This window comes from Anabrus simplex, chromosome 2, assembly GCF_040414725.1.
Source record: "Anabrus simplex isolate iqAnaSimp1 chromosome 2, ASM4041472v1, whole genome shotgun sequence".
Taxonomy (NCBI): domain Eukaryota; kingdom Metazoa; phylum Arthropoda; class Insecta; order Orthoptera; family Tettigoniidae; genus Anabrus; species Anabrus simplex.
Window position 1 is genome coordinate 734,831,027 of NC_090266.1, and position 25,454 is coordinate 734,856,480.

At 40.3% G+C, this 25,454-nt stretch overlaps 1 protein-coding gene across 3 annotated transcripts in view; it reads right to left on the reverse strand.

The window, feature by feature from the left end:
- Positions 1-25,454, reverse strand: part of LOC136864416 (fibulin-1) — a 451,544-nt gene that overhangs the window by 269,462 nt on the left and 156,628 nt on the right. For all 3 annotated transcript variants that reach the window (XM_067141388.2, XM_067141387.2, XM_067141386.2), the window contains exon 4: positions 8,651-8,855. In XM_067141388.2, the coding sequence (XP_066997489.2) occupies positions 8,651-8,855 (205 nt within the window). The remainder of the gene's footprint in view (positions 1-8,650; positions 8,856-25,454) is intronic.

Below are 25,454 nucleotides of genomic sequence, written 5' to 3' on the forward strand. Positions count from 1 at the left end.
TTTGTGCTGGATTGTGGTGAGAATCTGCATGAAGATAGCGATTTGTATGGGTAGGTCTACGATAGACAGTATGTCACAAGAAGCCGTCCGGTTTCTTTCTTACTAGAACATTCAAGAAAGGAAGTCATCCGTCCGACTCCATCTCCATAGTGTATTTAATTGAAGGATGTTGCTGATTTAGGTGGTTTAGAAATACATGAATTTTCTCAGGACCTTCTGTCCAAACCACAAATGTATCATCAACAAACCTCCACCATATCATAGGTTTGACGGGCGCCGAAGCAATAGCCTCCACCTCAAAATGATCCGTAAAGAAATTAGCCACTGCGGGCGAAAGTGGAATTCCCGAAGGCGCTCCGTCCGTCTGTTCGTAGAAATTCCCACCCCACAAGAAATAGCTGTAAGTCATGCAGTGATAAAATATCTTAGTAATGTCCTCAGAGAACAGGTGTTCAATGAGATGCATGACCGTGTCAATCGGCACTTTAGTGAACAAGGACTCCACATCGAAACTAACCCAAAGTGTATCAGGTCTAAAGGTTATGGTTGACAGATTGTTGACGGAATACCTGGAGTCCCTGACGTATGATTCAGTACGTTCTATGTGTAGCTGAAGCAATTTGCTTAGGTATTTAGCCAGAGAATACGTAGGAGAACCTATCGCACTAACTATAGATCTGAGGGGAACATCTCTTTTATGGATATGAGGAAGTCCATGTAATCTAGGTGGCACAGCGTCCCCCAGGGACAGATGTTACCCTCCCCTTTTGGAATTGAAGATTGCCTTAAGAGCTTCACGGTGGCTTTGGACACACGAGTAGTAGGGTCACGTGAGCTCATTCTGTAAACAGGCTCTAACAATATAGCCGAGATCGTATCGTTATACTCGTCAGTGTCCATAACAACTGTCGGATTACCCTTATCAGCTGGGAGAATGGTCAGTTCAGAATCGTCTCTAAGTTCCTTCAGAGCTCTCCTCTCGCCTCTTGTATATTGGGCGCGGGTACAACAGCGGACCTTATGAGTCTCACACATTTCTGTCTTAACTCCTCAAACTCATCCGTAGGTAGTTTGTGGACGGGTGCCTCAACGAAAGTAATTAACTCCTCAATGAGAAATTTAGAGGGAACAACAGCGAAATTAAGACCCCTACCTGGGACTGCCGTTCGGTTCTCGTCGAAGGATTTCTTGGAAACATTGACGATAATTTTACTAGCATCCGGGTTCGTGCGAGAGACCGCCTGTTTCTGAGCTAGTCGGAGGAACTTACATTTCTGTCTGAATGACAACCACAATTCTTGCGAGAGAGTGTTGCTTAACAGCAGTAGTAAACGAAACAACTCTCGGGAGACTCAGCCCGGTTCCTTACGAGTGTTATACACTCTCTCGATCACAAGAGCCTCGCTAGCACGTTGATATATTCTCCTGGCCTTCGGAGTATTTAACGTGTGCTTCAGCTACACACAGTTGGGAATGATGCTACGGTCCCTGCATCTCAGCAGAATGCAGAAAGAAGAGAGAGGAATAGAGTTCTTCCCCCTTAATTTGCTAAATTTTGAAGCCTTCTTACAAGTAACCTCCCCATAGAGGTTTTTAATGTTGCAATTGATGCTTTACGGTCGTGTCAAGAAAATAAAGTGAAATTCTTTACGTTTCGCAGAGAACTATGCTCTGCGTCGTCAGAAGAAAATATCGACTGTCCTCGAGAAAGATTTCTAAAACAATGAGCTTTGAATTTAGACGTTACCCAATAGAAGTGGAAAAGGTACGTTCATTCGTCACCAGATGGCTACTCGGACGCGGTACAGCACTAGCGTTCGAAGCGGAAGCCGACGGAACCATCAGAATTAGTCTCAGAGGGTCACATAACATAACAGGCATACGCACATATGAAGGTATGACATTGACACAAGTCTGGAATGAAACATCTAGCGATGAGGAACGTACGAATTTTGGAAAACACCGAAACGAAATAACAATAGTGAAGGGACAGGGAAGGGAACTACCTACGTAAATCCTTAATAAATGGCAACCAGGTATTACTTAATTGATAGCCTGTGCCCGTGTTGAAATTGTTAGGATTTCTACGTATTTCCACAGCTCGCTGTATAATCCTGGACCTGTAGTGTCTTGTATGAGTAAGAGCTCGAGCATTTTGGAACATGGCATCATGACCCTACGATAGAGCGTGCACAGCTATTGTTGATTTTTCTGGCTGGTTGAGACGAATATTACGTTCATGTTCATTGATACGAGTACCAATAGGTCGCCACGTCTGACCAATGTACACCTTACCGCAAGTGCAGGAAATTTCGTATACCCCAGGATGTAAAAGTGGGGACAATTTGTCCTTTGTTTTACCCAGACTATGAGCAATTTTAGTGACGGTGCCAAACACTGTTTTTATATTGTGTTTGCGGAGGTCCTTGGCAATTCGATCTGTGATTCTGGTTAAATACCTAAGCAAATTGCTTCAGCAACACATAGTACATACTGAATCATACGTCAGAGATTCGGTATTCCGTCAACAAGCTGTCAACCATAACCCTTCAACCTAATGCACTTTGGGTGAGTTTCGATGTGTAGTCCCTGTTCACTAAAGTGCCTTTTGACTCGGTCATGTCTCTCATTGAACACCTGTCCCCTGAGAACATTACTAAGCTATTTTACCACCGCATGACTTCCAGCTATTTCTTGCGGGGTGGGAATTTTTACGAACAGATGGACGGAATGGCTATGGGAAGTCCACTTTCGCCCGTAGTGGATAATTTCTTTATGGAACATTTTGAGGTGGAGACTATTGCTTCGGCACCCGTCAAACCTATGATATGGTGGAGGTTTGTTGATGATACATTTGTGGTCTGGACAGAAGGTCCTGGAAACTTCATGTATTTCTAAACCACCTAAATCAGCAACATCCTTCAATTAAATTCACTATGGAGATGGAGTCGGACGGATGCCTTCCTTTCTTGGGTGTTCTAGTAAGAAAGAAATCGCACGGTTCCTTGGGACATACCGTCTATCGTAAGCCTACCCACACAAATCGCTATCTTAATGCAGATTCTCACATAATCCAGCACAAAAACAAGGCATTATCACGACACTCACCAAGAGGGCGACACGAATTTGTGAGCCATCAAACATCCAGGAGGAGATGGACACACTCAAAGTCACGTTCAAGAGTAATGGTTACAGCGATTTGCAGATTCATAGGGCCCTGCATTCCAGAGAAACGACCAAGCAAAGCTCACAGAAGGAAGAAGTGAAGGAAACTGCCTATCTGCCTTACATTCATAACACCACAGATTGAATTGCCAAGGTCCTCCGCAAACACAATATAAAAACAGTGTTTGGCACCGTCACTAAAATTGCTCACAGTCTGGGTAAAACAAAGAACAAATTGTCCCCACTTTCACATCCTGGGGTATAAGAAATTCACTGTACTTGCGGTAAGGTATACATTGGCCAAAGATGCCGGTCCATTGATACTCGTATCAAGGAAAATGAACGTAATATTCGTCCCACTCAGCCAGACAAATCAGCAATAGCTGAGCACGCTCTATCGTCTGGTCATGATGACATGTTCCAAGATGTTCGAGCCCTTACTCACACAAGACTCTACAGGTCCAGGATTATGCGGCAAGCTGTGGAAATACGTAGGAATCCTAACAACTTCAACAGGGACACTGGCTATCAATTAAGTAATACCTGGTTGCCAGCCATTAATGATTTACGTAGGTAGTTGCATTCCCTGTCCCTTCACCTTTGTTATTTCGTTTCGATGTTTTTCAAAATTCGTACGTTCTCATCGCAAGATGTTTCATTCCAGGCTTTTGTCAGTGTCATACCTTCATATGTAGGTACACCTGCTGTGTTATATGACCCTCTCCGACTGATTCTGATGGTTTCGTCAGCTTCTGCTTCGAGCGCTAGCGCTGTACCGCTTCATAGGAGCCATCTGATGATGAATGAACGTATAATTTCCACTTCTATTGCGTAACGTCTAAATTCAAAGCTCATTGTTTTAGATTCCTTTCTTGAGGACTGTCGAGATTTTCTTCTGATGACGCAGAGCATAGTTCTCTGCGAAACGTAAAGAATTTCGCCTTATTTTCTTGACACAGCATAACCCCAAAAGCCTATATCATATCTATAATTACGGGCCGTGAAAGCATCAATGGCATCATCATCATCATCATCATCAATTATTATTATTATTATTATTATTATTATTATTATTATACCATCAATTCTCACTGCAGCCCAATTGACAGCATAAATGCTTTGAATGATTTTAATTACCCTTAATACACGCCTTTTCTGGCGAGATGTAACGTTTACAATGCACTATGTCTTTTTGTATGGGCCAGAATAAATTTGGAACTTTCATTGACCTGTCTCAATGTAATCCTTGGCTGTGACAATATGAAAGTGAACGAGATAGGAGCGATGCTAGTAATACCATTCCTTATGCAGCCAGTCCCTGTTATGAATGGTATGAAAATATCGCTCATAGTGTCGATTGTATACATGCATTTCAGTGGGCTTGGCAAACTGATATGTAATAGCAACTTCTGGCTTTGTGAGAAAGCAACGGGAAGCTACCTCACTCCTCATTTTCCTTAGTATGCCTCTTCAGTGACGCCTAGGCTTTTAATGACAGCTGTTGGCGGAGCTGTGGAGGATCAAACCAGCCTTCGGGCTGAATAACCAAAAATACACACCCTTAATACTACAGTCTCCAAGTAGGGCGAACATCTTTATCCTCGGTACTCTATCGTATGTCTTTTCTAGACCTACGAAACATATACATAACTGCCTATTCCTCTCATAGCATTTTTCAACTGCCATATACCGTACTGAAAATCTAACCACTGATTGCATCGTCTCTTCCAAATTCCCAGTGAACATCTTGCCTGGTATACTGATCAATGAATTACTCCCATAGTTGCTGCAATCCTTCCTGTTCCCTTGCTTATAGATAAGTGCAATTTGTGCTTTTGTAGAATCGAAAGGTACCTTACTAACCCTCCATATTAATCTTATTACTCCATGAAGTCATTCCACCCCTGTCTTCCCACTATACTTCACCATTTCTGGTCAAATTTTATAGATTTTTATCATGGACCTCCTTCAAGATCCAGGTATTTGTGCGCTGTCTAGACACGCGTTAAATAACTCAGTCCACACTTCTAGGAGTACGTCTTCGGTTGCCTTGATAAGTTCATTGTAGATCCCATCAGGACTAGGAGCTTTCCTGCTTTCGGTTTTTGATATGGCTTGTTTCACCTCATGAGTCGTGATTTTTCTCGCCAGTGTGGGTGCCGTGTTGTTATTTTGTGTTTCTTTTACTGTTGACTTAATTTCAATGTATGTCTTAATGGGAAATGCCGACGACCAGAGTCCACATTGTGATATAGAGCTTAGTGATCTTCCCTTGCTAAATCTATGGCACTTGCACCGTTGTGCGCAAAGTACGTTAGAAGCTCTTTGCTGTTTACAAGTTTGAAATTCTCTTCTGTCATTAGATTAAAGATTAAATCGCTTTTATGGTCTGGCTTGTCTTTCCTTTAGATTCGATTAGAGAGATGCCTCGGGCAACTGACTCATACGCATCTTCCGTTGATGATTGTGGCTGTATGTAAAGTCCTACGATTGTGATATTTCTTGTGAAGACAATAACCCTGTTGTCCTCTGTGTGTGTTTTCGTTCCTTTGCCCGTTTTGTTTTCATAAAGACAGGAGAAACCCCCTGAGGGTCAGCCTTCCTGCTTTGGGGTTGCCAGAGCGTGCACTCCGTAGTACCCCGGAACGTCCATGGGTTCAGTTAGACAGGTTTCTGTTAGGATAACTATATCAGTTGCGAAAAGTACTTTACTAGTAGAGATCTTTGCTACGCTTTTCAATCCTTAGATGTTCCATGTAGGACGGTCAGCTTTTGGATGGTACCCAGTTTATTATCCTCTGTTGAGCGAGACCCCGTGATGTTGTGATGGGCAAAATCGATATCTTCGCAGTGTGACGTCTTTTGGCCAGAATGACGGTTCATAAGCCTTTTCCTTTTCCGGAAAGTCTATTCCAATCAGGAAAGCTTTATAGCGACCCATTGTTGTCAACTCTTTGCATGTTATGCATCCTTAGATTCCTCCGTCTTTCATATGTTGTGTTTTATCTTCTGCGGTTTTTGTTTCATGCAGTTTCCCCACGTATAGCCAGGCATTTCTTAATCCAGCTTTGAGGTTGCTTGATGATTGGGCCTTTGAATCTGAGGTTGTTGGTGCGTTCCTCCTTACAGCTTTTGTCCAAACATGCTCGTTGTCATTTGTTGATCTTGCCCGATTGGGTCCTCTCGTGGGTGAAGAATGAGCAGGGATTGCAGGGCCTGAATCTCTTCTGGTATATTCTCCTTCAGGGGCTTTGAACCGGGGGCTTTTGGTGCTTCCTTCCTTGCTTCCGTTCGTTCATTCGCCCTTTTGGTCCTTCCCTCTGGTTTAGCAGATGTTACGGTAGGCGAGTGGGTTACGAAGATTTCGGGATCAGTTTCGTTTCTGTCGTATTTTACTTGCCGATCGTTTTCACTTAGGATTTTAGGGTGTGTTCCTGCGGAAGTATTCTCCTTAAGTTCTCGTGAATCACACTGCAGAGATTTAGTTTTGTTTAGCGTCTTCTCGTGTTTTCTTAGGAGATTGACTTGTTCGGTACCTGTTTCCTGGGGTGGTGGGGGTTTGTTATTATTGGTAACATGGGTTTCTCCTATGGTTCCGGGCAATCTTGTTCCTTGCGTTAGACCCTTTTCACTTAAAATAACCTTTATCCTTTCGAGTGATCTTTGATTAAAATCGACCTATCGAATCAGCTTCTGTTGGTCGGCAACTCGGCACTAAGCAGCAGAATCGAAATATTAGGCCATATTATTATCTGCTCAACTAAAGCTTCGTAATTGCTGCCTTAATGGAAGAAAGTTTACTCGTTTAGCCAAAAAAAGCATTTTAGTGCCGTATGTTGGCTGTACAGTTAATGTGGGTACTTACGATCGCTGGCTTTTTTCTCATATGATACTGGTGACTTTCAATTTTCTTGAGTACCGGTATGTGATTTGTTGTGTGGTTTGCATTCAAAAGCGGCGTGTCTTTCATGATTAGATTTTGAATTTCTTAACGGAATGTGTAACTTTAAAGAAGGCAAAGAAAGTATTAGTCTGTGCTGGTAATCTGAACACCTGAACAGAAACAATTTGTTGGTACGTACTTTAAAAATCGTGAGGAAGAAAGTTTCGTTCTTATAAGCACGTAAGCTAATTTTTTGTGGCAAGTTAGGTGGTTATTTTGTATGTATGTGGTTCGTTTTGAAGTATAAATAAAATAAGGAGCTATTTTACATCCACCCAAGCGTCAAAAAGTTGTAAGTTAATGTTTCGAACGTATATAACGACGGAGAAATGTCAATAGTGTCGTGTGGGGATGAAAAAGATCACAACAAAGATCTTTCAGGCGACTGTAACAGTGGGATGGAAGACATTCCCGAATACTGGGACTTGGAGAAAAATCTGGAATTTTGCAGCAAGCACGAATGATTGCTGGTAGAAAATACGAAACTTGGCTGCAAAATTTGTGAAGAAGTTGGTGAGTTGCGAACTGAAAGCACATCACGAGGGGTGAACATTTCAAAGCAATGGGTTTCAGTTTCTATTTGTGCAACTGGTGGAACTGAAAATAAATGTCAGCAAATGCTTTCTCTCCGCAAGAAAATACGAGGGTCAAGTCATAAGTCATGACAAACACTAACCAAGACCTGCGACACTTTGTTAACTCGATGGCGGTACATGGATCCCACCGTAAGCTGTGTAATACTGAGCCCTTCCATGACCCAGACGAATCCTGCGTATATAAATTATGCGGTGTACAATGCAGCTGATACCATGTACTCACTTATACAAATCGGGGATCCTCTATTGTGAACTTTTATTTAAGAAAAGAGTGATGTCAGTAAATCCAGTTTGTTCTCAACTCTAAGCACAATTTTGTGTCCTGTATCTTCAAATAAAAAATGTGTTATTTTAAATATTGCCATGATTAAAATTCAACCTGTTGTGTTCACAATACTTTTGTAGATGATGTAATTCTTCATGAAGTTTTAAACACTCAAGTTGACAATTAAATTTATTTAAAAATTGCGTCTTCAGCAAATAAAAGCATTTTGAAATTTTTAGATATATCCCTGTTTGTATTATTCATTTTCAAATGTATCCTTACCAGAACACACATAAAAACAGACAGTAATGAAGCCAAGTGGAGAGCCTATCCCCAAGCTACCATCAGAGGAGAAAAGAGACTTGAGTTACCAATGCCTTGGGATTACTAATTTCCAATCAGCAGGTGTAAACATCCCATTGGGAAACTTCCACCTGGCGTTACTTTAGGTAGCCTGTGATGAGGGAGGCTACAAGGACTTCTTATGACTGGCAGAGGTTACTTCATGTGTTTTCCTATCTAAACAACACAAGGAGAAGGGACCCTTGAAGGAACAAGCAGGTTCCATTAGGTGTAAGAAGACCATGAAAGGCAAGACATTTTAACAATCACTAAAACCAGACTGGAAGCTTCTGTAAAATAAATGTACACCATTTAAAGTGCTGTTAAACTAATACTCACCCGGAGTTGGCAATTCATCAGCAGGAGATGAATCAGCTACTGTTGAATTTGTAGGTATAACAGATTCTGTGGTAGTACCAACTACATCAATACAACATTCTCGATATGCACTGTCCCAGGGATGACCAAATGAGAAGTCTCTGAAGGAACAGCCCATATTCATTGAGCCAGAGAAGATCCCCAACTTACAGCCCTCACAGCAATCCTTCAATAAAGAAACACCTGCTTTTACGTTCAGAGAACTGCTGCCACAATTCATGAAATGAATTAAAGACTATACATAAAAATGGAACCTAGGAAAGTATAAAAACATGTACAACAGAAAAAATATATTTACAGACAAGTGTGAGAAGAAGAAACAACAACAGGAGAGAGCCAAGAATACGCTCTACATCTTCACGGACTGCCAGCTTTATCGAAAGCAAATGCATCCTGCATTCTTCTCATCCTACATAAACCCACATCAAGATCAAAAATCCCTCAAGAAAGGTTTCCTCAAAGAGTGGGGGACATCACTATCATTATAAAACCTGTAAACAAAAATAGGCTTGTCAATATGAAAAACTGAAACTGATAAGGAGAGAGCCCGTCTTTCCAGGTATCCTAGATTCAAAGTCATGTGTAATATGGTCTACTACAGACCAGGTACCGTATTTCTATTCTCCCAAGTTTACTGGCAAGGTATGCTTAGTGTGCAATTTTGTTGCTATTATAGAAATTCATTAAGTGTTTTCCATTCTCCTTAGCTTTCATATCCCCCCCCACACACACACACTTTCCAATTTCATTCTTTTCCATTCTTATAATTTGCTATTCATTGGCAGCATACTAAATTGAACTTCACAGCCCCATGAAACTGTTCTACCTTGTCCTTATCTCCATCCTATCCTGTTGTTATGCCTATGAAACAATAATCACCACCACATCCTTCAATCAATCAATCAATCAATCAATCAATCAATCAATCATTGATCCGAATTTAGGACAATTATTGTAATCCTAATTTCCTTTTCCTATAAATGAATATTTGTCCCAATTTGTCCTCTTGAATTCAAACTTCACTTTCATATTACAATCCTTCCTAACTTTGAAGATCAACCCAAGCTTATTCGCCTACTAATGTCATTCCATGCCGTCTCTCTGCTGATAGCTCAGAGAATAGTGCTTAGCTAAGCACCTCATCTTCTTACTCCCAAGCCTTCCCAGCCCAAAGTTTGCAAAATTTTCAAAACACTGCTATTTTGTTGGAAATCACCCACAACAAATCGTGCAGGTTTTCCTTAGATATTGCCCAGTTCATATATCAACTAATCCCGGAGTGGGTCCCATACAATAGAACCATGCTATAATTGGGTCCTTGCCAGGGTCGAAGTCACAAGGACTCATGGTCTGGTGAGTACGGAAGGAGATTCAAAACCTCCCAATGCCACCGTTTGCAATAAGAGCTTGACATCGTTTGAAACATGACAACGTCGATGTTCCGCCACATAGCCGGACACAGAACTCGCTCCAGAAATTGGCAACACTGGTCACTGTTGACGCTTTGTCCCTCATGTACAGCATACGTAAGAATAACACCCTTGTAGTCATATGCCACAATCAGCATAAGCTTCACCCGACCGGGGTCCTGACGAAATGTCCCTTGACGTGGCGAACCTGGGTGAGGCCATTCATTCGATTGACGCTTTCATTCAGACTCTTAGGCTCGTGCCCACGTCTCACCAATGGCGACAATACATTGCAGAAATGCGTCTCCTTCGTTGCAGTATCTGTCCAGGTGGATGCAAGCCAGTGCATACCGGCGCCATTTCTCTACGTCGGTAAGTTGATGTAGAACCCAACGGATGCAATTTTCCTCATTTATGACATTTCGTTAGTATGTGCGACACTGTTTGATGACTGAGACCAACCTCTCCGGATTATTCTCGGACAGTTCACTGATGGTCTACGGAAATGAGACCAATCACGATATCAATCTGATCTTTAGGAATGGACGGCCGATCTGTGCGGTGCAAATCTGCAGTCTCATTCCAACACTCACGAAACGCCTTGACCCATTGTGCAACCGTCCTAGCGCCAATGCCTTCTCGTCACAGGCTTCACTTAATCCTCAATAACATTCTAATGCATTTTTGCCACGGACAATCACAATTTTAATCCAAGAACGCTGAACACATTCTTTAGAGTGGTGAAATGAACACTCTTCACTTCAACGCCACACAGTAACAACACTCGCAACTGGATGCCCACCAAATGCACACTACACATCGACCATGGCACCATCTGACCGCTCCCATATCCAATGTGCGCATGTCTGATCTCCTGCAAGTGTTTGGACTACGTTGCCACTACTTCATTTAGAGAACTCGTATTAAGTTGCAAGATGTGGCTAATGAATTTAGCCCTTCTTCTCTGTATCGTTGGCATCATTTCTCTCTTCTCTCGAATTTCTTGCAGAATGCTTTTTTGTTCTCTTCTCGATCCATTTAAACTGTGATATTCGTCTTCCATTCATTTCAGTCCTGATCTCCATTCGTCCAATATTCATACAATAGCACACTCCATGCAGAAGACATTATACATTTTTCCCTAATTCCAAAATCTAAATTTTCACTGATCAAATGATTTCGTTTATTAGGAGTAGTAGTGGATTTATTGAAACAAACAGGTATTCGCCCAATACAGAGTTCAAATCCAAAATAGCCTAAGCCAACAAAACATATAGAAAACGGAAACAAATGGATAATAAATTGAGAATAAGTGGCCAACAGTCGACACGCTACCGGAGTGCCGTTGGCCCTGCGAATAAATATAATCTACCGATAAAGTACTATACAGGCTATGATCAATATAGTGGACTCCTCACGCAGTGACCACCGCCCGACGAGGCCTGATACGGTGAGGCTGCTCACCGCAACAGTGTGGATCCATCAGGCAGTGCCCACCGCGCGCATAAACCTGGTGCTAACCAGATGTACGGTGATTGCCAGGGCTCGCGTGGATGCTCACGAGACTATAATAATTATGGATTAAAAAGGATAGCAGTAATGACTTCTCCCAGCAGTGCTGACTACTGGGGAAGCCTGGTGCTGACCAGTTAACTATGAAATGTTACGCAGCCCACTTAGGTTACGTAACATATTGATATAAAACTGCACTAAGGTGCATGGCTACTGCAGGTGACGCCCGACCTTGTCCCAGATTTACTTTGCCTGGGTATGCCAGTCTGGAAATACAATACCACTCCTAGCAAACCCTGGCAAGATTACGCTTCCCGCTGAGTGCACTGACTTAACTGCTTACACAGGACAGTCCTCTTATCTTTTAAATTATTTTCCATTTGCATATTACCTTCACATAAAGCCTTCACTGCACTTACTCAATCTGCTGAGCTGCATCTACCTCTCTTACTGTTCTACTTAAAGTTCCAACTCCACACTCACTTACGCAATAAGAAAACTACGCACCACATAATTCACATTCTCCTCCAACTCACCAACTAACTACTTTTCGATACAACTTGCTCATAATTGACCTCCACACTAAAATTACAACATCTTAACTATAAACACACCTCCAAAAACACATCTTACCATTAAAGCTCCCACTCCAAACTCCAATTCCACCTCATTTTCATCTTCTCTCTAATCGTTAGCAAGTAATATTTCACAATCGCTATACAGTACATTTCAGTTACAACATCTATAATAAACACACTACATACCAATTACAACTTACTCAAAATTAACCTCCACATTAAAATTCTACTAATTTCTCTCTAATTCTACTAATTCTACTAATTCTACTAATTTCCACTCCATCACTACATACCTCCGTAACACACTTCACCATAAAATTCACTATACAAACACCTACCATCATGAGCCATCAATTCCACCTCTTTCTCATCCTCTCCCTAACCATTACCGAGTAATATTTCACAATCGTTATACGTTTCAGTTACAACATCTCTGATAATTAAACACACTACATACCAATTACAACTTACTCAAAATTGACCTATACCATCAACTCCACCTCATTCTCATCCTCTCTCTAACTATTACCCAGTAATACTTCACAATCGCTATACATTTCAGCTACAACATCACTAATAAATACACACACTTCATTACCTATCATTACATCAATTATTCACTTTTCTCTACCTTATACTTCATCACTCAGACGGCCACTGACTTTCTTTACTTAACTTCCTACTTCTTGACACTACACCTTCTTCCTTTCTGTGTTTCCTGCCCTACAACTCTTTTAAACTCATGGTTCACCCTTTCCTCAAAGTTTCTCCTTGACTAAGTGTCAATTGTAACTCCTTCTGGCATTCGCGGTACTCGCCATCTCCGTATTCACCCCCGAATACGAATCCTTATATGCTTCAGTGATAACAGTCCTGAGAGCTCTCCTCGGCGACATATTCATCAACCTATTCATCACTGTTTCTGTCCACTCCATCACTACAAATATCTCTCTTTCTTCCCTCATCACTTGTCCCCTCCGAAGCATTAACTACGTCCTCATTGGGCTCTGTTCCTTCCCTTTCCTCATGCCTCTCCTCACCAGGTGGGTTTCCCTCATCCCGTCTTTCCCTCGCACTCATTTCCATATCTTCCTCCTGTTTCCTCATTTCTTCTAGGTCCAGTAATTTAGTCGCAGACCAGATTCTTCTCCATCCGCCATTCGTCACTACTAATTGCTGCCCCCTAATAAAGGCTCTCAATCCATTGTGTCTAGCTCTTACCAAATGTTTCTTAAGAATTTTTGCATTCTTTATCTCTTCACTTCCCATGTCTCTCATAGTCCATATTTTATCACTCTGTATGTTACCCATATTTCTAATCACTATTTCGGCCATCAAAGTGGATAACAGGTTCACTTTAATAGTCCTATTTCCTTTTGCTTTACCTATTCTCTCCACATCATCTATATCTACTTCACTAAAATTAATTTTCATTTTGCCCTGGATTAGGTCCACTACTTCGTGTATCTTAATCACTTTGTCCTCTCTCTTCTCCTCTGGAACACCATATATAAATAGGCATTTCTTTCGAAGGTTTTGACTACTGGCTTCTACTTCTGATTTAAGCTTCGACGCTTCCTCTTCTAATCTTCTTATTTTCTCCCTTAATGATGCAACTTTTTCGTCGTTGTTTCTCACTTCGGATGTTGTATCGTCTGCCTTTTTCTTGAACCATTCCTTCACTTTCTCGAACTCCTTATTTTGCTCTTGTATCATGTTTTAAGTTGCTCCAACGGGCAGACGTCTTCTACCACCTCTTTTACTACCCTTCTAATTACTTCCACGTCCTCCCAGCTCATGCTTCTACTGGAGATCGTCCCGGGATTTAATTCAACTCCCCAGATCCATAGCATTACTATAATTACCGCCACAGTCAGCATAATCTCCCCCATCATTACCAATTCCATTCTGCCTCGTCCAACTTTCACTTCTTCTTTGTTCTTTCTCCCCTGCCATCTTCCTATAACTGCCCTGTATTGTTCCACACCAATCATCCTCCTTAAACTCTTCGCTTCTTTCTTGCACTCCACTCCTTCACACAACACGTCTGCTCTTGTCGCTCGCTCAGGCTATGGATTTCGTTTATTACTAAACACTTGTTTGGCAGGTGAATTTCGCCTTCTGATCTCTTTGCTGCACCTATTGACATTGGTAATCGGACTTCCTAGATAAGGGAAACTTGTTGCACTATCGTGGCAGTGAGCTTGATGTTGGTGTGAATTCGCTCCGGATGTTTATTCATAACTAATACCTCCGTCTGACAATGCTAATGGCACATTCAGCAACTTGGACAACTCCTTCTTGGAGTATGCTACAGCTGCAATGCCATCTGCAAAACGAATGCATTGGATACGATGCCCATTTATCTTAACTCCTTTTGTATTTGACTTAAACTTATTGGCTCCTTCAATTAACACATTAAAGAGATAGGGTGGGAGAGAGCAATGCTGCCTTGCACCTTTGCTGATGTTTGCTGTCGGGATACTTCTTCCGATATCTACCATCGTGGTCTGTCCCTCAGAGAGTCGTAATATCAGCCTCCTCTCCCTCTAGTCCAAACCTGTAGCTCTAATAATCTTGAACAGTTTATCCCAATTCACGTTACTGAAAACCTTTTCAATACCTACAAACACTACATAGGTGTTTCTTCTCATGTCCAACCTCCTTTCCAAAACTGTTCGGAGAGTCAAGATGGCTTCTCTTGTTCCCATCCCTGTCCTAAATCTGAACTGGACCTGATCAATTTTTAAGGTTAATTTGTTAGGTATTTATCCTGTTTTTTCACTGTTGATAGAAATATTTTGAATATATGAGAGAGCAGAGTTATGTTTTTATGATCGGAACATTCTACAGTACCTACTTCATTTCTTTTGTATCATAACCATTTCACTTTTGATGAGTCTTCTGAAATTTCACTGACATCGTAGCATCTGCATATCATGACATATAAAATATCTTTCAGTTTGTCTCTCATATTCCTTAGAAGTTCTCCTGGTGTATTATCAGGTCTGGTAGCTATATTTTCATGTAATCGCTGAATTTCTGATTCAAACTTCCTCCTTGTGATTGTAACACTTTATTCATCTTCCTCTACTCATGTTTTGGTTCAGTACATCTTAGTTCCTTCAACACACTTCCTCCATCATACAGTTGTTCAAGGTATTCCTTCCACAGTGCACTGATCTCATTACCTATAAACATTTTTGCATTGCTATCTCTTACTACGGGAGTTTTCACTCTGGGTTTCTGGTTTCATATTTTAACATTCCTGTATGCTCTGTACATTTTTCCATCAGAAATATATTTTCTGATATTCCCATTTACCTCAACCATCCACGCTTCTACACAGAGTTGTAATTTGATTTCTGACTTTTCTGTACAGTTATTGGTTTTCTATCATGTTCCATCTCTTGTACTGATTTCTCTTCACTATCAAATCCAACATTTCGCTGGTAATCTGCTTTTTTTTGTTCCAGTCTTCTTGTTCCCAATGTTTCATGAGCTACACCTAGCAAGCCTTCTTTTATAGTATCCCATTTCCTTTGATTAATATGCTTTTTGTACATAAACATCCTTATTTCGATTGTTTCTTAGCTCGACTAAAACTAAAGGTTTCGCCTCCCAATGTTCGATTCTTTTCAGTTGGATATTGCATGTGACCATCACTAGGCATTAGTCACTGTCAATCTCCGCCCCCTGGAAAGCTGTGACTTGTTTTGATTTGACAGTGATATCTTCTCTTTAACAAGGATATAGACATTTTCATAATGGGGAGTGTCATCTGGGGATTCCAGGTGTTAACTCCTGTGTAATGGGATATCAAATACTGTGCTTGTCACAATCATATTGTACTGATCATCGAAGTCTAGTACCTCTCCCCTCACTTGCACTTGACACCTTGAGCAGACTTCCCAATTCCTTCTCAGTCTGATTGTATTCCAATAATAGCATTGAAATCCCCCATGAATATCCCATTATCTGATTTCTTTGTCAGATTCAATATTTCGTCAATGTCTCATACATTTCTTATATTTCTTCATCCGAGCTCTTCAATGTGGGAAAGTACCGGTACATCTGAATAATAACCAGATTCCTGGAATTTGTTTTGATTGTTGTAACTAGAATCTTCTTATTAATGTGATAAGTGTTCACCACATTTTTTGCCCATTTACGTATAATTAGCAGTCCTACTCCATTACTGCCTCCACTTGTACTACCACTATCGATCATTCTGAAGTTGTCGCTGTATAAATTACCATTTCCTGGGCATCGTATTTCATCCAGACCGAAAATATCCAGGTTTCTTTCATTCATTACAATTTTAGCTTCTTCTGCCTTTCCTGCTTCCAGCAGCATTCTCACGTTCCACAATCCAATTTTCATTGACTCCATACTACAGGGAGTTTGCTTAATGATGACCTGGGAAGCCTCGTCCCTTCCCCTACCAGATCATGGGTTCCATCATTCAGGATCAGTAAATGATATATCTTGCTGTGACAACGTCATGATTGCTTAACTCATGATGAAGTATTGCAGTGATTTCCCGTTGCCTTCTGCATGTAATTGAGGCTGGCCCTAATCTGGGGAACAGACGCTCTCCGTACCTGCCTCTGACCTGGAGAACAGTTGCTAAATGAGTTGTTTTTCATCGTTTACTCCACTAGGTTCTTCAACTCTGTCAGCCGTTGGGAATGAGATTCCTCTTCCATCTCTAAGACCGTTGACCAGATTTTGCCTGTAACCCTGGCAAGGGGCCCTTATATGGTGTTACCAGTTGAGCTAACTGGACCGAGATTTTCTAAAGAGGTGTTAACCCTCTATCACTCAACCTCTGTTCTGACTTGTGACAGGCAGAGCCTGGCTTGCCAAAACAATGGGTCCAGGTTGGTGGCTGAACTCAAACTTCAAATCCTCCCGTTGCTCATTTCCAACAAAAATATATTCTTTTAATCTATATTGACTACTAATTGCCAGTGTCTATAGGCATCAACTAACTTTCTCATTTGATACATGGCATCATCTCTATCAAGAGCCAGAAGTACCTGATCGTCAGCAAACAGTAGTGGTTGAATGTGTTGATGCTGTACTGGCACACCCAATCTTTTGAACTGCCTAATCCAATAGCCAAGAACAACTTCTAAATACGATTTAAACGCAGCTGATGAGAAAGAACACCCTTGTCTTAAACCTTTACAGGTTTCAAAATTTCTGATATATTACTACCGACCTTCACAGCTGTCTTTCATATGTGATACATTCTTTTAACAACTCAGCTGTTCCACCATCCACACAAACATATTCCAGTGAATTACATAGTAACTTCCTTGGTACAGAATCATAAACCATCAATAAACACCAAATGAAGAACTTGATATTTTGCCATCATTTACTGACATATCTGGCATATGAAAAACAGATTATCCACACAGTAATTCCCAGCAATAAAGCCCACCCGTTCCTGAGATACATCACCTTGTCATCTGTTCTTTACTATACTACTGAACAACATATTCACCAAAACAATCACATTTATTCCTCTATAATACGTTTCCTATGTATGTCATTAAAGTATGATATCCACAATCCTGAGAGGCTGCATCTCCTTTGGTCACGACTAGGCAATAGTCACTGTCAATCTCTGCCCCTGGACAGCTGTGACTTGTTTTGACTTGACAGTGATATCTTCTCTTGAACAAGAATATAGGCAATTTCATAATGGGGAGTGCCACCTAGGGATTCCAGGTGCATCTCCAGTGTAATGGAACATCAAATACTGCATTTGTCACAATCATATTGTACTGATCAGCAAATTCTAGTAACTCTCCCCGCACTTGTTCTTAACAACACCTAGAGCAGACTTCCCAAATCCTTCTCAGTCTGATTGCATTCCACTTTATTAAAGAAAATTACTAATGCTGCTACTAATGTAGGTCTTTCATAGTTCATTACTTAATCACATTACTAGACCTACTCGCCATTTTTTAATTTCTGTAGAGCCTGGTATACTGTATTCCCTGTCACCTCTTCTGTATTATAATTTGCTACTTCATTCTGTTCTTCTTGATATTCTTCTCTACTCCTAAATACCCTCATAACAACATTAAGAGATCTGTAATATTAATTTGCAACCTCATTAATATGATTACCCTAATGAAGAGCCTTCTTTATATTAACACCAACAAACTTATGGTACCATAATCAAAATGACATACCTTCACCCCATCAAAAGATTTATTATAATTCAGAGGATTTCTCCTCTTAGTGAGACTTACAAACTGACTTTTCATCCCGTTTAGTGTCATACCATTATCTGCTGTTCATCTCAATATTGTTGAGGACTTTTTGGAGTCACTCATGATACTGTAACTAATTTATTACTCTATACAGTATAACCTCATCTGCAAAAGGTCTTATCTGCAATACCAGTTCTTAACTCATAACATTTCTATACTTTAAAAAATATTAAGGTCCATTAGTACTACCTTTCTTAATCCATCCTTATTAGTCATTACTAAGTCAGATAATACTTCACCTACTCTAATTCTCTAAATCATATTTTCTAAAATTTTAGCCACCTACTCAACCACACTTTTATCTAGTCCAACAGCCCTCATTTTCATCAGTAATCTTTTATCTACCCTTTCAGGTGCCTTGTATAAGTCAGTAACGATACAGTTCATTTGACCTCCTCAATCTAAAATATCTGCTGTAGATTGCTGGAATCCTACAAGTTAAGCACTACTGGAACAACCTTTCTGAAACTCGAACTACCTTCTAACAAAACAGTTACTGACGTTACAAACATGCCTAAAATAATCAGAAACAATGCTTTCCCAGAGCTTACATGCAGCATGCATGAAGCTTTATCTACTTTATGTTTATCAGCCTTTTCTTTGTACTCTGGGGCTACTATAGCAGCTCTCCATTCATTTGGTATTCCTCCACTATGCAAACAGTAATCAAATAAATATTTCAGATATGGCACTATGTCCCAACCACATGCCTTCAATATATCCCCAAAAATCTTATAAATCCTGCTGCTTTTCAAGCTTTTGAATTTTGCATCATTTTGTAAATGCCTTTATCACTATTAGGTAGGTAGGTTTTAACACTTTGTTAGTACTAAACACCTCCTCCCCCTGGGCATTATCCTTATATCCAACTATCATTATATACTGATGACTGAATACTTCTGCCATCTTTAAGTCCTCATAATTACAGACCCCTTGTTCATTAATGATTCCAGGAATCTCCCTCCTGGAACCTGTTTATTCTTTACAGTATCTATACACACCCTTCCAATTTTTCCCATAATTCATCATGGTTATCCTCATCATCTGACTGTGGGTGGGGACAAATATGGTTCCTCTCCACTTCATCCTATCTCTCCACCATTTCTCATCCAACATCATGTTCCAGTCCAGGTTCTGTTGTCCTTTGCTGTTCGTCACAAAGTCCATTCACCATGATATTGTTCTTCATTGTCCTTTCTTCACTGTCATCTGTCTCTGTAGTGTTTGTCTTGGCAGTCATTCTTCTTTCATCAGCTTGGCATATTCAAACCACCTTAATCTGTTCTGTTCCAGTTTCTCCTTAGTTCTTGCACATTTAGCTCTTTTAGTATGTCTTAATTTCTCCATCTATCCCTCCTTTTCTCCTGTACCATACTCCTTCGGAATTTGATTTCAGCTGCCTGTGCTCTGCTCTCACCACTCTGAGTCGTTGTCCAGGTTTCTTCTGCATATATCATTATAGGTAAATAAAGCCCCTTGTACATTACTTCTTTAGCCTTCATTGGTGCATATTTATTCCATATTAATCTCCACACCTGATGGTAAAAGGCGCTCCCAGGCAGTGGCGTGCACTGAACCCCATCCACCCCAGCGCTGCTGGGGTAAGGAACTTTGTATTAACATTTTCTAATTATTCTTTAGAACGCTTTTTATAATGTTTAAAAAATTGCGAACATCTATGCCAAGCCAAGTACAGCTGTCTCAAAAATCCGCTCGCACTACTGCAGTTCAGCTTCACCAGTGAGCTGGGCTTCCGTACGGGTGCAAAAGAGAGCTACCCCAGTCAAATTTAAGGTTGCTTGGGTAATGCGTGCACTTATAGCTTCCTTGTCCTGGGAGCAGTGCGGAGCTGTAGGCCCACCCCGACAGCAATTTACGGCGACAGGCCAGCTAGCTTAGGTAAGGGGTGTTAGTTTTAATACTTAACACTCGAAGTCTTCAGCGCCACACACTTGAGACTGCTAGAAAAATATCAACAGCTTAACAGTATAGCCACTTGCACATCGTATTGCTAATAAAAACAGATCCAGTACATGAAATCAATTGTAATATAAAAGAATATATTTCAATGTTGGGTTTCGGCGTGTATACAGTTTTTTCAAGCAATTCATTGATGGCACGTGTAGAGTATGCGTTCCGATAGCCGCAGAAAAATATTTAGGTTGCCCAGCATGAACACAGAGTTAAGCGCGAAGTAAAATAATTTTGTATTTGGTTGTCTGTGATGGTGGTATATAGTGAATTTTTGTAGTGTTCCTCTTGTGTTATAGGTGAAGATTTCGCGCGTTCTGTGGCATTCTTCATGAATACAACGTGTGTTATACATAGTGACAAATATTTTCCCTCGTTTCTCGTTGATGCACGTACACTCAGTATGCGAGTGAAACTATAAAACTTCAGCGACGTTAAGAAAAATAGTTAAATTTTGCTGATTAGTTTAGACTGGGCCTTTTAAGTAAAAATCAAATAGTTAGAGTCTGTGTACTTTTGTGAAAACCATGACTTTACCATCACGAAGGGTCACCGGATGAAACTGTAAGTACCGTACATTGTTTAAAATCTCCTACAGATTAAGTTATGATGGTGTCATCACTGCCATGGATATCAATTTGGAAGTATGTGCGAGCATGTGGTTGCAAATATTCTTGAAAGATCTTTCTCAGGCAGACTTTTCCATGAAAAATGCAGCCTTATAAAATGGTAATGTTGACTTTAAAGAGTGCAGTGGCGCTACGATTGTTTATATTTAAAAAACGTTTTTGCAGCTTGGGGTAATGAATATGTTCACCACACGCACTGCTCCCCAGCTGTATCCTTCTACTAATTCCCGTACCCAGTCTTCTGTTTTCTCTCAGTTTACTTCCTATGTATTTGAAGTGTTCTAATATTTCAAGCTCCTTGTCTCGAATTTTGATAGCTCCTTTTCCTTTTTTACGATTTCTATTCATCACCATTGTGTTGCTGTATTCCATGTTGATCCTCAACACCCATTGTTCACTCCTTCTATCCAGTACATTCTGCTGTTATTGTACCTCCTCCTCATCTTCTCACCAGATCACAGCATCATCTGCAAACATTACTAAATTCATTTTCTCCCCTACATAACCTTCCCTTGCAGCCTTTACAACGCCATCCATCATGATTTAGAACAGCAAAGGTGACAACACACTCCCGTGTTTTAGCCACTGTCAGTTCCAAACCATTCTGTTCTACCCACAGTTGTTTTCACACAGCTGCAACAGTTATCATATATTGCTTTTATCATTGTTATTAATTCCCTGCCACTGCCCCTGTGTGTCAGACTTTCCGAAACTTTTGTTCTGGGGATGATATCATATGCCTTTTTTAAGTCTATAAATGTCATTGCCATATCCTTCCCATATTCCCAGTTCTTTTCCATTATCTGTCTCAGAATGAAAATGGGTTTCACTGTTGAACTCCCATTCCTGAATTCGAATTGTTACTCTTGTAATCGACTTTCCACCTTTCCGTTCATTGTTGTTTCCAATATCCTTTCCATCGCCTTGGCAAATTGAGAGATGATGGTGATTCCTCAGTAGCTACCGCACATCTTCTTATCTCCTTTCTTGAATATTGGTACTATGACCCCCTCTTTCCCAATTTTCAGGCATTTTTTCCTCCCTCCATACACACAAATTCATATTACTGCCAACTATGTTTGCAATCATGTTATCCTTAGGTAACATTTTGCTGAATTCAATTCTTTCAATCTCTCCTCACTTCCACAACCATTCTTAAATTTTATTTCTTTCAAACCTACACATTATTATTAATCTTTTTATTTCCCCTTTGCAATATACTTGGTCTTAATCAATGCCTGTTTACACATTCTTCAACAATAACTGCTTTAAACCCATCCCATAGGCTGTTCACATTTTTGTTTAGTACTCAAAATAATAGAATAAGCAGTCTAATTTCTAATAACTTACTATAATACACTACAATAATTTTAAACTACGTTCAACGTACCCTAATTACAATAGGTTATTATTAAACACAAACAGAAATGAAAATTCCAATTAGGCCTAAAGTTAGATATTCGCAAGAACTACCGGTTCTCAAGGATTACCAATTACCGTTTGCACAAAAATACACACGAATATAACAGGCAAGATACTATCTAATATACCGTATCTACACCACAATTCTAAACTGAAATATGGTTATGTGATTATTGGATTAGTATTATTTCCCTACTCCATGAGACGGAGAATAAAAGTGTCCTTAAATGCGGATTCAGAAGGTCAAATGGACTGTATCGTGATTGACCTATCTAAGGCACTTGATAGGGTAGATCATGTGAGACTACTGGCAAAAATGAGTGCAATAGGACTTGACAAAAGAATGACTGAATGGGTGGCTATAATTCTAGAAAACAGAACTCAGAGAATTAGAGTAGGTGAAGCCTTATCTGTCCCTGTAATAATTAAGAGGCGAATTCCTCAAGGCAGTATTATTGGACCTTTATGTTTTTATATACCGTAGGCCCTATATATCAATGATAAGTGTAAAGGAGTGAAATCAGAGATAAGGCTTTTTGTGGATGATGCTATTCTGTACAGAGTAATCAATAAGTTACAAGGTTGTGAACAACTGCAAAATGACCTAGATAATGTTGCCATTAATGCTTTCACGGCCCGTACTTATAGACATGATATTGTATAGGCTTTTGGGTTTGTGCCGTGTCAAGAAAATAAAGTGAAATCCTTAACGTTTCGCAGGCACAGTTTTATGCGAAAAGTTAAGAATTTCATCTTATTATTTTGACACGGCACAAGCCCAAAAGCCTATGCAGTAGCATGTCTATAAGACCTGGATAATGTTGTGAGATGGACAGTAGGCAATGGTATGTTGATAAATGGGGTTAAAAGTCAGGTTGTGAGTTTCACAAATAGGAAAAGTCCTTTCAGTTTTAATTACTGCATTGATTGGTTCAAAGTTCCATTTGTGGATCACTGTATGTACCTAGGTCTTAATATAAAGAAAGATCTTCATTGGGGTAATCGCATAAATATGATTGTAAATAAAGGGTACAGATCTCTGCACATGGTTATGAGGGTATTTAGGGGTTGTAGTAAGTATGCAAAGGAGCGGGCATGTTAAGTCTCTGGAAAGACCCCAAATAGAGTATGGTTCCAGTGTATGGGACCCTCATCAGGATTACTTCATTCAAGAGCTGGAAGAAAATTCAAAGAAAAACAGCTCGATTTGTTCTGGGTGATTTCCGACAAACGAGTAGCGTTACAAAAATGTTGCTAAGTTTGGGCTGGGAAGGCTTGGGAGAAAAGAGACGAGGTGTTCGACTAAGTGTTATGTGCCGTGCTGTCAGTGGAGAGATGGCATGGAATGACGTCAGAAGACGAATAAGTTTGAGTGGTGTCTTTAAATGTAGGAAACACCACAATATGAAGATAAAGTTGGAGGTCAAGAGGAAAAATTGGGGCAAATATTCGTTTATAGGAAGGGGAGTTAGGGATTGGAATAACTTACCAAGGGAGATGTTCAATAAATTTCCAATTTCTTTGCAATCATTTAAGAAAATGTTAGGAACACAACAGATAGGTAGAGCCCTGCACGGATGCGGATATCCGTGTCTTGGCGGAGAAAAATGTATGGCAGTGCGGATAATTTTGCTGATAATTTCTAAATAATGATGTTTATTGATTTTCACTCAGGTACACTCTTGTTTTTGCTTGTGGTTAGGCGACCCTTGACATTGGTATGGGAGAACGGTGATATATAAAGAGCCTTGAAACCATAAAGCCATAAATGTGATCTGAGCTAACTGGCTCCAGCCCACAATTAATGGAAGGAAGGAAGGAACAAAAGTCAATACGTCGGTATTTGCCACAAGAGAAAATCCATCCTAAACCTGCGACTGTAGGGGTTCTGGTGCCAGGTGTCAGGCCTATTGCATTATGTTAACACATCTGTCCGTTTCAATATCTTGGGTGTAATATACTGTAGTCAAATATTTAAATTATCCGTGGATGACCATTTTGTGGATGCGGATAACCACTCGCGGATGCGGATGCGTGTGTGTGTTCGGATAATATTTTGTATATACGCGCAAGGCTCTACAGATAGGGAATCGGCCACCTGAGCGACTGCCTTAAATGCAGATCATTAGTGATTGAAATTGATTGAAAACGATATTGATTTTCCACCGATCATTTTTTTCTAAAAGTTCCCTACACCTTACACCTACACCTTACCTGCCATATTTATTTCCACTACAATAATAGCTTTACCATCACCTATACAATCTATCACTTGAGTTTCTCTATAAAATTCACTTTCTGATTCACCTGTCATTCGCAGAATAACTTGTTTACCATTTGTTAGTTATGCTTTCTATTTATTATTTTACCTTCCTAGTTAACTCTAGGTAAACTGTGATCATCCACTACAATAACATTCCTTTCTCTGCCACTCCCCACATAGCTGATTAGCTTATCAAATAATTCCATATCAGTATCAGCAACACCCTTTCCATATCTGTACACCCCAAAACCATAAAACAGTCTAACATTTTAGAGATGAGCCTTACACGTAGAATCTCATTTTTCATAGCATACGCATTCTCATTTCACCAGTATGAATACTCCAATCAAATATATCCTGGCTCAGCGATAAACATTCCATTCCCCTTAGGAAATTCCTGCATCCTTAATACCAGTTCTCACCCATGATTCAACTCCAGTTACAATATCTTGTAAATACATATACAGGGTCTCTCTTTTATACCCAGACCGTCCAGTGGCGTTTTTTCCCCGAGACCTAAGCAGCAGTATGAGTAGCGTGTGCATAATTTTTGACCTTGCAAGGAGCGTGCATGAGTTCGACCTAGCATAGTAGACAGACTGATTCTCAGCTGTTAACGTGGTGAGATAGTTATCATTGCAAAACTGTATTGTCATATGTAAGAATTATTTTAAGTATGAGTCAGATC